At 38.0% G+C, this 16,002-nt stretch overlaps 1 protein-coding gene across 1 annotated transcript in view; it reads right to left on the bottom strand.

Moving 5' to 3' along the window:
• Positions 1 to 16,002, bottom strand: part of DDX46 (DEAD-box helicase 46) — a 377,912-nt gene that overhangs the window by 171,451 nt on the left and 190,459 nt on the right. The window contains exons 12-14 of the mRNA XM_053717210.1: positions 4,051 to 4,129; positions 1,785 to 1,867; positions 673 to 837 (exon numbers count right to left, since the gene is read on the bottom strand). Of these exons, the coding sequence (XP_053573185.1) occupies positions 673 to 837; positions 1,785 to 1,867; positions 4,051 to 4,129 (327 nt within the window). The remainder of the gene's footprint in view (positions 1 to 672; positions 838 to 1,784; positions 1,868 to 4,050; positions 4,130 to 16,002) is intronic.

Consider the following 16,002-nt stretch of genomic DNA (forward strand, 5'->3'; position numbering starts at 1 on the left):
CGCATAAACCCATATTCCAAACCATCATGTAAAAACAGAAAGAAAACTAGGAATTCTAAAAGAATACCAAGAAATAAAGGCATTCCAGATCTTTAAATAAAAATTCCCCTTGCCACAGACTTACAAGCCTGAGCACTTACCCAAAGGTACTCTGCTACTGGAGTAAATCAGTAGGAAGCCAAGACTAGTGATGAAACATAACAGCAGAGGAGTACCAACAGGCAGAGGCAAAGGACAAGTCCCTGCGACCCCCATGACAAGGCTTGTGACTAAATCCCCGATGAAATGCATCAATTCTAATACACCAAATACATCCTTCTGACAAACACTGTACTCTAAGGGGAAACTGGCCTCAACTATCTGAGAACACCTCTCTCTGAAGAATCAAATACACATCTTCATACTTTGACCACCTCCAGCAGAAGCAAAGTAAAGACAGAGGCACTAGTGAGGTGGGAGGGGTTTTATAGAGTTTTTGGGGTTTGGGAATCTTTGCCTCCTAGTGGTAGAGAAGAGTAATTCCCAGGAGTAATGGATCATGGACTCTCACCACCCGTATGAAAAATTTTAAATTTGATTTCCCTGCTATTATATAGTATGCATACATAAATACTTTACTAACTACATAAAAAGAAAGAAGCAGCTATAAAAAAAGTCTCAAATGGTACTCACCACATGTTGCTCAACATCAGAGCATACCACACTTCTCCCTCCTACCAGGACCTCTATGGGTTTGTTTAAAATCCTACGTGCCAAGGCTTCCATGGCTCTTGGGAAGGTGGCAGAAAACATAACAGTCTGTCTGTCCGGTCTGACATTGTCTATGATTCTCATGACCTGTCAAGATGTTAAGTTGATGTTACTTGATTTGGTCATCGAATAAGCATTTATATTATTTAAATACACAATTAAAGGATCTGTAAATACAGTAGATCAACAAATGCATGCTAAAAAGACAATGCAATAGCACTTAGTCTCTACTTCAAATGAGTAGTAGATTTTGTTTTGCATATTTGAAAGTTATGTCTATTTCCACTCCCCCTGTATCATGCGACAGCCATCAGCCAAATGTATATATGTATATTCTGTGAATTATTGCACATGCTCAGGAGGAGTTGGTGACTCAAAGTGTAAATATAAAGACTGTGCACTTTTTGTTATTTGAAGTATATTGGAAAGTTGTTAAGTTTGACTTAAGTGTCTCTTTAACATCACAACAATTAGTCAGGTATAGAGAAAACAAACAGTTCAGTACAAACTGATTTTTTTGGGAAGTGAGTTTCCATACAGGTTCTGCAACATGACTGTTTGAAAGGCAAATTTAAAATATAAGAATTTTGTGTTGAACCCTTCCCAATTTTTATGGTTACTTTATTAAGATACAATGTCAAGTATGAATGTGGAATACAATCAGTAGCTCTCTAGTGTTGGTCAGATTATTTACAAAACTGCACTGCACACACTCAATACAAGATTCTGTGCAATTATTTGGCAGATCGGTTTGTATTGTCTCTGAAGTACAGAGAATGTTGGCATGAGATTTCTTTTATTATTGGTAAAATAAAGGCTATACACACACACTACCATAAACTTTTAAACAAACAGATCTCATTTTCAGAACCAGTATTTACTGATCTTACAGCTGCAAAGGATTGTAGTATTATGAATATAAATAATGCTTATAACTCATTTTACAAAGAGGTACTACAGTAAAGTTAGCCATTTTATCTTAGAAAGTTTAATATACCGTAAAATGTGGTTATATTGGAACCCATATTAATTACCTGGGGTTCAAAGCCCATGTCAAACATTCTGTCTGCCTCATCAAGAACAACATAGGTTGATCGTCTTAAATTAGTTACGCGACCTAAGCAAAGAAAAAAGGATAAAAGAAAAATGGCAACATTAAAATGACCAGCTTTCATTGTGATGAATAAAAATGTTTAAACTATTTTTCAACTGAATTAGACATATACAGCATAAAAAGATAAACAGTCTTGTACAGATGTGTCAAGCCTATCTTAATTGAACATGTTAGTTCTACTCTTGCGTACCATCACATGGCTAGGAGGACCTGTAAAATGCAACCCTCTCCAAACACACATCAAAAAACTAAGACTGAGGTGGAGCCTGGAGCCACGTCAGGCATTATCTTACAGCGGTCACCTAGGAAAGAACATATTAGAGATTACAGCGCATGTGTGGGAGGAAAAGACCCAATGCTAAATGAGCCAACCTCAATAAGAAAACTGCACACTGACACATGGAAACGTATATTTTCTTGTTGCCCCACAAGGGGACTTGCTTACATGTTGCTATGAGCATGATAGGAAACTGATTTGCCTGTATAATGGCGTAATATCTTTTTTTTTTAAAGTTTATTATTTCATAGTTTTCAGTCTTAATGCTGTATATAATTGTCGTCCAACATCAATCATTCCTTATATGTCTCAACCACTCGTATTTTAATGGTATCTAAACATGGTCAAACATCTTTTTTTTCTTCTTACATTATACTTTATAGTTCTAGTTTCAATGCTTTGATAAATTGCCAGTGGTGCAAACTCTAGGATCTTGTAAAAGTATATCAGGGAGCTAATGCAGCATTATGCATTTGCCAGGAGAGATTAGGTATGAATTATCCAATATCTCAGAGAATGCCGTGCAGACGTGGTGAGGATCTATACTTAAAGAGTGTATTCATGTTTCCAAGCGTTTAATGATACCACCTTCCTCAGCAAAGGTAGCTCAATCAGTGGCTCAGGAAATATGAATGAACTACCTAGGCTCAAGCAAACATATGTAAACAAAACCGCTTGGATACATGAGAACAGGAGTTGTAAACCAGCACTCCACAGGCTTAAAGGTAAGAGGGCAATCATTCAGAACATAACTATTAGTATAGCAAAACAGACCTGCACAGGTGTATATTACCATAAACAACCCTTGAGCAGAAAAAATGCGAGATAAAATGTGATGCTCCTAATCCAACAGTAAGGACTAAATCTATAAACCAAACTAAAACTATTTGTAACAGATAATAAAAAAGCAGCTCTGGTAATCACCACCATTCTTAAAACAGCTTACCATATTTTCAGCAACATCGGATTTAGAAGAAAAAAACATAGCAAGGCAGAATTAACCTACCTCAGAGAGGAGCAGTCCTGGATATTCAGTTCTACATATCTTGAACGGACATATATTTTCCCCAAGAAGTTAAACAATGCCAACAGTTTAGTAAATATTTTGCCAATGCACAAATATAGACAAGTAGAACATGCACATAAACATCAAAACCCTTAAAGCTGTTAATTTAATTTATATTTTTGTCTTTCTTTCTATAGACAGGAGAAGTAAAAAAATAAAATTACTTCAAAGAGATCCATTACAATGTCAGCAACCAGTCATCGTTGCCATTTGAAATGTAAACATTTTATTGATATGCAACATATTGCTGGTGCCAGGATAACTACACAAGGGTTAAACCCGTAGCTTTATAAGTTAACATCAAGTAAAAATAATGGGAGGTCAATACCTTTTTCCTCAAATTCATATAGATCTATTTAATAGACTGTGTCTATTTACTAACCCCACATAATGATCAACTCTTGATTTTTTTATTGTTTAAAAACAGAAAATGCCTTTATTACACATTCCCATGCCTTGCATAACAAACATTGTTATATTAATATACTTTATAACCTCTAAGAAATAGCCGAAAACTCCCCGCTTTTTAAATAATATATATTTATATACATTATTCAGTATATGAGATTTATTTTAATTTAAGCAAAGATTTGTTCCTTAAAGTGCCAAAAAGAAAATAAGGATATTACTGAGCAACTATATCCTTACCAGAGTTGACAAGTTCTGTATTTGTAAGCTTCTCAGAAGGTGTTCATGAGCAATTTTTAGTGCATAATTATCTAGCATTAATATAACAGCTTTAAAAGGAACCAAAATATTTTTATATGGAAGTGTACGTTACCACCGAACATCATATAACTAAATTAAAAAAAAAAAAAAAAAAAAAAGGGATATTTGACTCACCATTGTTAGCAGCCAACATGTCTATCATGCGCCCTGGGGTACACACAATTATTTCAGCACCTCTTTTAAGTTCTGCAATCTAAAAAGAAAGAATTATGAGTTCGAATTTCAGTAAAATAGCTATAGTTAGTTAGGGGTGTACTAACACTACATTATTTGGGATTACAGTAAAAATGGTAAAAGATAAAATGGTCACATTCCATTACAATGTGCAATAAAAATAAAAAAAAAACATAATTTTTCTAAGAACTTACCTGATAAATTCATTTCTTTCATATTGGCAAGAGTCCATGAGCTAGTGACATATGGGATATACAATCCTACCAGGAGGGGCAAAGTTTCCCAAACCTCAAAATGCCTATAAATACACCCCTCACCACACCCACAATTCAGTTTAACGAATAGCCAAGCAGTGGGGTGATAAAGAAAGGAGTAGAAAGCATCAACAAAGGAAATTTGGAAATAATTGTGCTTTATACAAAAAATCATAACCACCATAAAAAGGGTGGGCCTCATGGACTCTTGCCAATATGAAAGAAATGAATTTATCAGGTAAGTTCTTACATAAATTATGTTTTCTTTCATTGGCAAGGTAATTAGCAAGAGTCCATGAGCTAGTGACATATGGGATATCAATACCCAAGATGTGGAGTCTTCCACTCAAGAGTCACTAGAGAGGGAGGGAATAAAAATAAAAACAGCCATATTCCGCTGAAAAAATTAATCCACAACCCAAAAAAATAAGTTTATTTCATTTTTGAAAGAAAAAGACTTAAAACAAAAGCAGAAGAATTAAACTGAAACAGCTGCCTGAAGAACTTTTCTACCAAAAACTGCTTCCGAAGAAGCAAATACATCAAAATGGTAGAATTTAGTAAATGTATGCAAAGAGGACCAAGTCGCTGCTTTGCAAATCTGATCAACTGAAGCTTCATTCTTAAAAGCCCACGAAGTGGAGACTGATCTAGTAGAATGAGCTGTAATTCTCTGAGGCGGGGCCTGACCCGACTCCAAATAAGCTTGATGAATCAAAAGTTTCAACCAAGAAGCCAAGGAAATAGCAGAAGCCTTCTGACCTTTCCTAGGACCAGAAAATAAAACAAATAGACTGGAAGTCTTCCTGAAATCTTTAGTAGCTTCCACATACTATTTCAAAGCTCTTACCACATCCAAAGAATGAGATCCCTCTCTGGAAGACCCCACATCTGAACAATCTGAGAAAACACATCTGGATGGAGAGATCACTCCCCTGGATGTAAAGTTGGCAGCTGAGATAATCCGCCTTCCAATTGTCTACACCTGGGATATGCACCGCAGAGATTAGACAGGAGCTGGATTCCGCCCGAACAAGTATCTGAGATACTTCTTTCATAGCTTGGGGACTGTGAGTCCCACCCTGATGATTGACATAAGCCACAGTTGTGATATTGTCTGTCTGAAAATAAATGAACGGTTCTCTCTTTAGCAGAGGCCAAAACTGAAGAGCCCTGAGAATTGCACAGAGTTCTAAAATATTTATTGGTAATCTCACCTCTTGAGATGTCCAAACCCCTTGTGCTGTCAGAGATCCCCAACCTGAAAGACTCGCATCTGTTGAGATCACAGTCCAGGTTGGCCGAACAAAAGAAGACCCTTGAACCAAACGACGGTGATCTATCCACCATGTCAATGATGTCAGAGAGTGTCGTACATTGGGATTCAAGGATATTAATTGTGACATCTTTGTATAATCCCTGCACCATTGATTCAGCATGCAAAGCTGTAGAGGTCTCATGTGAAAACGAGCAAAAGGGATTGCGTCCGATGCTGCAGTCATGAGACCTAAAACTTCCATGCACATAGCCACTGAAGGGAATGACTGAGACTGAAGGTGCCGGCATGCTGCGACCAGTTTTAAACGTCTCTTGTCTGTTAGAGACAGAGTCATGGACACTGAATCTATCTGGAAGCCTAAAAAGGTGACCCTTGTCTGAGGATTCAAGAAACTTTTTGGTAAATTGATACTCCAACCATGTTTCCGAAGAAACAACACTAGTTGATTCGTGTGAGATTCTGCAGTACGTAAAGACTGAGCTAGTACCAAGATATCGTCCAAATAAGGAAACACCACAATACCCTGTTCTCTGATTACAGATAATAGGGCACCCAGAACCTTTGAAAAGATCCTTGGAGCTGTTGCTAGGCCAAATGGAAGAGCAACAAATTGTTAATGCTTGTCTAGAAAAGAGAATCTCAGAAACTGATAGTGTCCTGGATGAATCGGAATATGAAGGTATGCATCCTGCAAGTCTATTGTGGACATATAATGTCCTTGCTGAACAAAAGGCAGAATAGTCCTTATAGTCACCATCTTGAAAGTTGGTACTCTTACATATTGATTCAAAATTTTCAGATCCAGAACTGGTCTGAATAAATTTTCTCTCTTTGGTACAATGAATAGGTTTGAATAAAACCCCAAACCTTGTTCCTGAGGAGGAACTGGCATGATTACCCCTGAAGACTCCAGGTCTGAAACACACTTCAGAAAAGCCTGAGCTTTTACTGGATTTACAGGGATGCGTGAGAGAAAAAATCTTCTCACAGGAGGTCTTACTTTGAATCCTATTCGATACCCTTGAGAGACAATGCTCTGAATCCAAATGATTTTGGACAGATTTTATCCAAAAATCCTTGAAAAACCTTAATCTGCCCCCTACCAGCTGAGCTGGAATGAGGGCCGCACCTTCATTGGTTTCCTAAATGGCTTGGATTTATTCCAATTTGAGGAAGGCTTCCAATTGGAAGCAGATTCCTTGGGAGGAGGATTGAGTTTTTGTTCCTTATTCTGACTAAAGGAACGAAAACGGTTAGAAGCCAAAGATTTACCCTTAGGTTTTTTATCCTGAGGCAGAAGAACTCCTTTTCCTCCAGTGATAGCTGAAATAATAGAATCCAACTGAGAACCAAATAAATTATTACCTTGGAAAGAAAGAGATAGTAATCTAGATTTAGATGTCATATCAGCATTCCAAGATTTAAGCCACAAAGCTCTTCTAGCTAATACAGCTAAAGACATGGATCTAACATCAATCTTGATAATATCAAAAATGGCATCACAAATAAAATGATTAGCATGTTGCAGTAAGCGAGTAATGCTAGATATGTCAGGATCCAATTCTCATTGCGCTAAATTCTCCAACCAAAAAGTTGAGGCAGCCGCAACAACAGCCAAAGAAATAGCAGGTCTGAGATGACCTGAATATAAATAGGCCTTCCTTAGATAAGATTCAAGCTTCCTATCTAAAGGATCCTTAAAGGAAGTACTATCTTCCATAGGAATAGTGGTACTATTAGCAAGAGTAGAAATAGCCCCATCAACTTTGGGGGTTTTTTTCCCAAAACTCTATAGATTTTGTTGGTAAAGGATACAATTTTTTAAACCTTGAAGAAGGAATAAAAGAAGTACCTGGCTTATTCCATTCAGAAATAACCTCAGGAATAGGAAAAACCCCTGGGGAAACCACAGGAGGTTTAAAAACAGCATTTAAACGTTTATTAGACTGAACGTCAATAGGACTGGTTACCTCAATATCCAAAGTAATTAACAATTCTTTTAATAAAGAACGCATATACTCTATTTTTAATAAATAAGTAGATTTGTCAGTGTCAATGTCTGAGGAAGGATCGTCTGAATCATAGATCCTCATCAGAAGAGGATAAATTATTATGTTGCTGGTCATTTGAAATTTCATCAGCTAAATGAGAAGTTTTAAAAGACCTTTTACGTTTATTAGAAGGTGGAAATGCAGACAAAGCCTTCAGAATTTACAGGTATATCATGTACATTAGAAGTTGAAGGAACTGCAACTGGCAATGTACTATTACTGATGGAAACACTATCTGCATGCAAAAGTTTATCATGACAACTATTACAAATGACATTTGGTGGAATAATTTCTACACTTTTACAACAAATGCACTTAGCTTTGGTAGACCCGATGTCAGGCAGCAATGTTCCAGCAGAAACTTCTGAGACAGGATCAGATTGGGACATCATGCTCAATGTAAAAGAAAAAACAACATATAAAGCAAAATTATCTATTTCCTTATATGACAGTTTCAGGAATGGGAAAAAATGCAAAAGCATAGGCCTCTGATAGAGAAAAAAGCAAGAGGCAAACATCAATGGGGTATTGAAATAATGAAAAAAATTTGGTGCCAAGTATGACGCACAACGCAACGTAAACTTTTTCGGCGCCAAAAATAACAGGAAATGACACACTCGCGTCACTAATGACGCCGCCGTGTGAAAGGTCTCGGCGTCACGTATGACGCTGGAAATGACGAAGTTGCGTCATAAACGTATTTTTTCGCGCCAAAATATTTTCGCGCCAAGAATGACGCAATAAAGTTTAGCATTTGACGCACCCGCGGGCCTAATACCCGCAATAGCAAAAAGTAGTCAATTGAAAAAAAGACTAAACCCCAGGTAAGAAATACATTTCTTAAAATGTTTAAATTCCCCAAATATGAAACTGACAGTCTGCTGAAGGAAATACATGAACCTGACTCAAGGCAAATATAAGTACAATACCTACATTTAGAACTTTATATAAATGCATAAAGTGCCAAACCACAGCTGAGGTGTCTTAAGTAATAAAAAACATACTTACCAAAAGACACCCATCCACATATAGCAGATAGCCAAACCAGTACTAAAACAGTTATTAGTAGAGGTAATGGTAAATTGAGAGTATATTGTCGATCTGAAAAGGGAGGTAGGAGATTAATCTCTACGACCAATAACAGAGAACCTATGAAATAGACCCCCGTTAGGGAAATCATTGTATTCAAATAAGTGATACTCCCTTCACGTCCCTCTGACATTCGCTGTACTCTGAGAGGAATCGGGCTTCAACAATGCTGAGAAGCGCATATCAACGTTGAAATCTTAGCACAAACTTACTTCACCACCTCCATAGGAGGCAAAGTTTGTAAAACTGAATTGTGGGTGTGGTGAGGGGTATATTTATAGGCATTTTGAGGTTTGGGAAACTTTGCCCCTCCTGGTAGGATTGTATATCCCATATGTCACTAGCTCATGGACTCTTGCCAATTACATGAAAGAAACTTATTTCTGCAGTTACACTTAAAGTGCTCTATGAAGATGTATTTCATTTAGACATGAATGAAAAACCTTCATTAAAGAAAACTGCATCTCTGATGGATAAAATATTTCCTAGCTGAAAAAACATAATTTATGCTTACCTGATAAATGTATTTATTTCCGGAAATGGTGAGTCCACGGAATCATCAATTACTAGTGGGAATATCACTCCTGGCCAGCAAGAGGCGGCAAAGAGCACTACAGCAAAGATGATATATATGTCACTTTCCATAATCCAGAGTCATTTGGCAGAAGGAAAAATGGAAAAAGATGTTAACACAAAAGTGTAGAGGTGCCTGGGTTTTTTTTTTTAAAAAAATAACTGTCTTAAATAAAAGCTGTGCCGTGGACTCACCATATCCGGAAATAAATGTATCAGGCAAGCATAAATTATGTTTTCCTTACTAAGATATGGTGAGTCCACAGAATCATCAATTACTCGTGGGAATCAATACCCAAGCTAGAGGACACAGATAAGGGAGGGACAAGACAGGTAGACCTAAACAGAAGGCACCACCGCTTGAAGAACCCTTCTCCCAAAAGAAGCCTCAGCTGAGGCAAAAGTATCAAATTTATAAAACTTTGAAAAAGTATGCAAAGAGGACCAAGTCACAGCCTTGCAAATCTGTTCCACAGAAGCTTAAATTTTAAATGCCCAGGAAGAAGAAACAGCCCTTGTGGAATGAGCAGTGATTCTCTCAGGAGGTTGCTGTCCAGCAGTCTCATAGGCCAAACAAATAATACTCCTTAGCCAAAGAAAAAGAAGTAGCCGCAGCTTTCTGACCCTTGCGCTTCCCAGAAAAACATAATTTATGTAAGAACTTACCTGATAAATTCATTTCTTTCATATTAGCAAGAGTCCATGAGCTAGTGACGTATGGGATATACATTCCTACCAGGAGGGGCAAAGTTTCCCAAACCTCAAAATGCCTATAAATACACCCCTCACCACACCCACAATTCAGTTTAACGAATAGCCAAGAAGTGGGGTGATAAGAAAGGAGCGAAAGCATCAAAATAAGGAATTGGAATAATTGTGCTTTATACAAAAAAATCATAACCACCACAAAAAGGGTGGGTCTCATGGACTCTTGCTAATATGAAAGAAATGAATTTATCAGGTAAGTTCTTAAATAAATTATGTTTTCTTTCATGTAATTAGCAAGAGTCCATAAGCTATTGACGTATGGGATAGCAGATACCCAAGATGTGGAACTTCCACGCATGAGTCAACCCAAATCAAAAGTTTTAATCTAAATAATGAAAAAAACTGAAATCATAAGCAGAAGAATCAAACTGAAACAGCTGCCTGAAGTACTTTTCTACCAAAAACTGCTTCAGAAGAAGAGAAAACATCAAAATGGTAGAATTTAGTAAAAGTATGCAAAGAAGACCAAGTTGCTGCTTTGAAAATCTGATCAACAGAAGCTTCATTCCTAAAAGCCCAGGAAGTAGAAACTGATCTAGTAGAATGAGCCGTGATCCATTGAGGCGGGGACTTACCCGACTACACATAAGCATGATGAATCAAAGACTTTAACCAAGACGCCAAAGAAATGGCAGAAGCTTTCTGACCTTTCCTGGAACCAGAAAAAATAACAAATAGACTAGAAGTCTTTCTAAAATCTTTAGTAGCTTCAACATAATATTTTAAAGCTCTTACTACATCCAAAGAATGTAAAGATCTCTCCTTTGAATTCTTAGGATCAGGGCACAATGAAGGGACAACAATTTCTCTACTAATGTTGTTAGAATTCACAACCTTAGGTAAAAATTGAAATTAAGTCCGCAACACCGCCTTATCCAGATGAAAAATCAGAAAAGGATATTCACAAGAAAGAGCAGATAACTCAGAAACTCTTCTAACAGAAGAGATAGCCAAAAGGAACAAAACTTTCCAAGAAAGTAATTTAATATCCAGAGAATGCATAGGTTCAAACGGAGGAGCCTGTAAAGCCCTCAGAACCAAAGACTCCAAGGAGGAGAGATTGACTTAATGACAGGCTTGATACGAACCAAAGCCTGTACAAAACAATGAATATCAGGAAGATTAGCAATCTTTCTGTGAAAAAGAACAGAAAGAGCAGAGATTTGTCCTTTCAAAGAACTTGCAGATAAACCTTTATCCAAACCATCCTGAAGAAACTGTAAAATTCTAGGAATTCTAAAAGAATGCCAGGAGAACTTATGAGAACAACACCAAGAAATGTAAGTCTTCCAGACTCGATAATAAATCTTCCGAGACACAGATTTACGAGCCTGTAACATAGTATTAATTACGGAGTCAGAGAAACCTCTATGACTAAGAATCAAGCGTTCAATTTCCATAGCTTCAAATTTAATGATTTGAGATCCTGATGGAAAAATGGGCCTTGAGATAGGTCTGGTCTTAACGGAAGTGTCCAAGGTTGGCAACTGGCCATCCGAATGAGATCCGCATACCAAAACCTGTGAGGCCATGCTGGAGCCACCAGCAGTACAAACGAACGTTCCGTTAGAATTTTGGAGATCACTCTTGGAAGAAGAACTAGAGGCGGAAAGATATAGGCAGGATGATAATTCCAAGGAAGCGACAACGCGTCCACTGCTTCCACCTGAGGATCCCTGGATCTGGACAGATACCTGGGAAGTTTTTTGTTTAGATGAGAGGCCATCAGATCTATTTCTGGAAGTCCCCAGATTTGAACAATCTGAAGAAATACCTCTGGGTGAAGAGACCATTCGCCCGGATGTAACGTCTGGCGACTGAGATAATCCGCTTCCCAATTGTCTACACCTCGGATGTGAACTGCAGAAATTAGACAGGAGCTGGATCCGAGATACTTCTTTCATAGCTTGAGGACTGTGAGTCCCACCTTGATAATTGACATACGCCACGGTTGTGACATTGTCCGTCTGAAAACAAATAAACGATTCTCTCTTCAGAAGAGGCCAGAACTGGAGAGCTCTGAAAATCGCACGGAGTTCCAAATTGTTGATTGCTAATCTCGCCTCCTGAGATTCACAAACCCCCTGCGCTGTCAGAGATCCCCATACAGCTCCCCAACCTGAAAGACTCGCATCTGTTGAGATCACAGTCCAGGTTGGACGAACAAAAGAGGCCCCTTGAATTAAACGATGGTGATCCAACCACCAAGTCAAAGAAGATCGAACATTGGGATTTAAGGATATTATTTGTGATATCCTTGTATAATCCCTGCACCACTGGTTCAGCATACAAAGCTGAAGAGGTCTCATGTGAAAACGAGCAAAGGGGATTCGCGTCCGATGCAGCAGTCATGAGACCTAGAATTTCCATGCAAAAAGCTAACGAAGGGAATGACTGAGACTGAAGGTTTCGACAAGCTGAAACCAACTTCAGACGTCTCTTTTCTGTTAGAGACAAAGTCATGGACACTGAATCTATTTGAAAGCCCAAAAAGGTTACCTTTGTCTGAGGAATCAAAGAACTCTTTGGTAAATTGATCCTCCAACCATGTCTTTGAAGAAACAACACAAGTTGATTCGTATGAGATTCTGCAGAATGTAAAGACTGAGCAAGTACCAAGATATCGTCCAAATAAGGAAAAACCGCAATACCCTGCTCTCTGATTACAGAGAGAAGGGCACCGAGAACCTTTGAAAAGATCCTTGGAGCTGTTGCTAGGCCAAACGGAAGGGCAACAAACTGGTAATGATTGTCTAGAAAAGAGAATCTCAGAAACTGAAAGTGATCTGGATGAATTGGAATATGAAGATATGCATCCTGTAAATCTATTGTGGACATATAATGCCCTTGCTGAACAAAAGGCAGAATAGTCCCTTATAGTCACCATTTCTTTCATGTAATTAGCAAGAGTCCATGAGCTAGTGACGTATGGGATATACATTCCTACCAGGAGGGGCAAAGTTTCCCAAACCTCAAAATGCCTATAAATACACCCCTCACCACACCCACAAATCAGTTTTACAAACTTTGCCTCCTGTGGAGGTGGTGAAGACAATTGGGAAGCAGATTATCTCAGTCGCCAAACGCTACATCCGGGCGAATGGTTTCTTCACCCAGAGGTATTTCTTCAGATTGTTCAAATATGGGGACTTCCAGAAATAGATCTGATGGCTTCTCATCTAAACAAGAAGTTTCCCAGGTATCTGTCCAGATCCTGGGATCCTCAGGCGTAAGCAGTGGATGCATTGTCACTTCCTTGGAAGTATCATCCTGCTTATATCTTTCCGCCTCTAGTTCTTTTTCCAAGATTCTAAAGGAGCGTTCGTTTATTCTGCTGGTGGCTCCAGCATGGCCTCTCAGGTTTTGGTATGCGGATCTTGTCCGGATGGCCACTTGCCAACCGTGGACTCTTCCGTTAAGACCAGACCTTCTATCGCAAGGTCCTTTTTTTCCATCAGGTTTCTCAAATCCTTAAATTTGAAGGCATGGAGATTGAACGCTTGATTCTCAGTTATAGAGGTTTCTCTGACTCTGTGATTAATAATATGTTACAGGCTCGTAAATCTGTATCTAGAGAGATATATTATAGAGTCTGGAAGACTTATATTTCTTGGTGTCTTTCTCATCATTTTTCCTGGCATTCTTTTAGAATTCCTAGAATTTTACAGTTTCTTCAGGATGGTTTGGATAAGGTTTGTCTGCAAGTTCCTTGAAAGGTCAAATCTCTGCTCTTTCTGTTCTTTTTCACAGAAAGATTGCTAGTCTTCCTGATATTCATTGTTTTGTACAAGCTTTGGCTCGTATAAAACCTGTTAAGTCAATTTCTCCTCCTTGGAGTTTGAATTTGGTTCTGGGGGCTCTTCAAGCTCCTCCGTTTGAACCTATGCATTCGCTGGACATTAAAATACTTTCTTGGAAAGTTTTGTTTCTTTTTGCCATCTCTTCTGCTAGAAGAGTTTCTGAATTATCTGCTCTTTCTTGTGAGTCTCCTTTTCTGATTTTTCATCAGGATAAGGCGGTGTTGCAAACTTCTTTTAAATTTTTACCTAAGGTTGTGAATTCTTACAACATTAGTAGAGAAATTGTGGTTCCTTCATTGTGTCCTAATCCTAAGAATTCTAAGGAAAAGTCGTTGCATTCTTAGGATGTAGTTAGAGCTTTGAAATATTATGTTGAAGCTACTAAGGATTTCCGAAAGACTTCTAGTCTATTTGTTATCTTTTCCGGTTCTAGGAAAGGTCAGAAGGCTTCTGCCATTTCTTTGGCATCTTGGTTAAAATCTTTGTTTTATCATGCCTATGTCAAGTCGGGTAAAACTCTGCCTCAAAGGATTACAGCTCATTCTACTAGGTCAGTTTCTACTTCCTGGGCGTATAGGAATGAAGCTTCAGTTGATCAGATTTGCAAAGCAGCCACTTGGTCTTCTTTGCATACTTTTACTAAATTCTACCATTTTGATGTGTTTTCTTCTTCTGAAGCAGTTTTTGGTAGAAAAGTACTTCAGCTGTTTCAGTTTGATTCTTCTGCTTATAATTTCAGTTTTTTTCATTTTAAGATTTAAACTTTATTTTGGGTGTGGATTATTTTCAGCAGGAATTGGCTGTCTTTATTTTATCCCTCCCTCTCTAGTGACTCTTGCGTGGAAGATCCACATCTTGGGTAGTCATTATCCCATACGTCACTAGCTCATGGACTCTTGCTAATTACATGAAAGAAAACATAATTTATGTAAGAACTTACCTGATAAATTCATTTCTTTCATATTAGCAAGAGTCCATGAGGCCCACCCTTTTTTGTGGTGGTTATGATTTTTTTGTATAAAGCACATTTATTCCAATTCCTTATTTTTTATGCTTTCGCTCCTTTCTTATCACCCCACTTCTTGGCTATTCGTTAAACTGATTTGTGGGTGTGGTGAGGGGTGTATTTATAGGCATTTTGAGGTTTGGGAAACTTTGCCCCTCCTGGTAGGAATGTATATCCCATACGTCACTAGCTCATGGACTCTTGCTAATATGAAAGAAATTAATTTATCAGGTAAGTTCTTACATAAATTATGTTTTTGAATGTTGGTATTCTTACATAACAATTCAATATTTTTAGATCCATAACTGGTCTGAATGAATTCTCCTTCTTTGGTACAATGAATAGATTTGAGTAAAACCCCAGACCCCGTTCCAGAACTGGAACTGGCACAATTACCCCCAGCCAACTCTAGATCTGAAACACACTTCAGAAATGCCTGAGCCTTCACTGGGTTTACTGGAATGCGAAAGAGAAAAAAATCTTCTCACAGGAGGTCTTATCTTGAAACCTATTTTGTATCCTTGAGAAACAATGTTCTGAATCCATAGAATCGAATTGATCCAAATATCTCTGAAAAATCGTAACCTGCCCCCTACCAGCTGTGCTGGAATGAGGGCCGCACCTTCATGCGGATTTGGGAGCTGGTTTTGACTTTCTAAAAGGCTTGGATTTATTCCAGACTGGAGAAGGCTTCCAAACGGAAACCGTTCCTTTAGGGGAAGGGTCAGGCTTCTGTTCCTTATTCTGACGAAAGGAATGAAAACTATTAGCCCTGTATTTACCTTTAGATTTTTTGTCCTGCGGCAAAAAGGTCCCTTCCCCCAATATCAGTTGAAATAATAGAATCCAACTGTGAACCAAATAATTTATTACCTTGGAAAGAAAGAGAAAGCAAAGTTGACTTAGAAGTCATATCTGCATTCCAAGATTTAAGCCATAAAGCTCTTCTAGCTAAAATAGCTAAAGACATATACCTGACATCAATTCTAATGATATAAAAAATGGCATCACAAAAAGTTATTAGCATGTTGAAGAAGTTTAACAATGCTATAAGCATTATGGTCTGATACTT

Source organism: Bombina bombina, chromosome 6 (assembly GCF_027579735.1).
Source record: "Bombina bombina isolate aBomBom1 chromosome 6, aBomBom1.pri, whole genome shotgun sequence".
Lineage (NCBI taxonomy): Eukaryota > Metazoa > Chordata > Amphibia > Anura > Bombinatoridae > Bombina > Bombina bombina.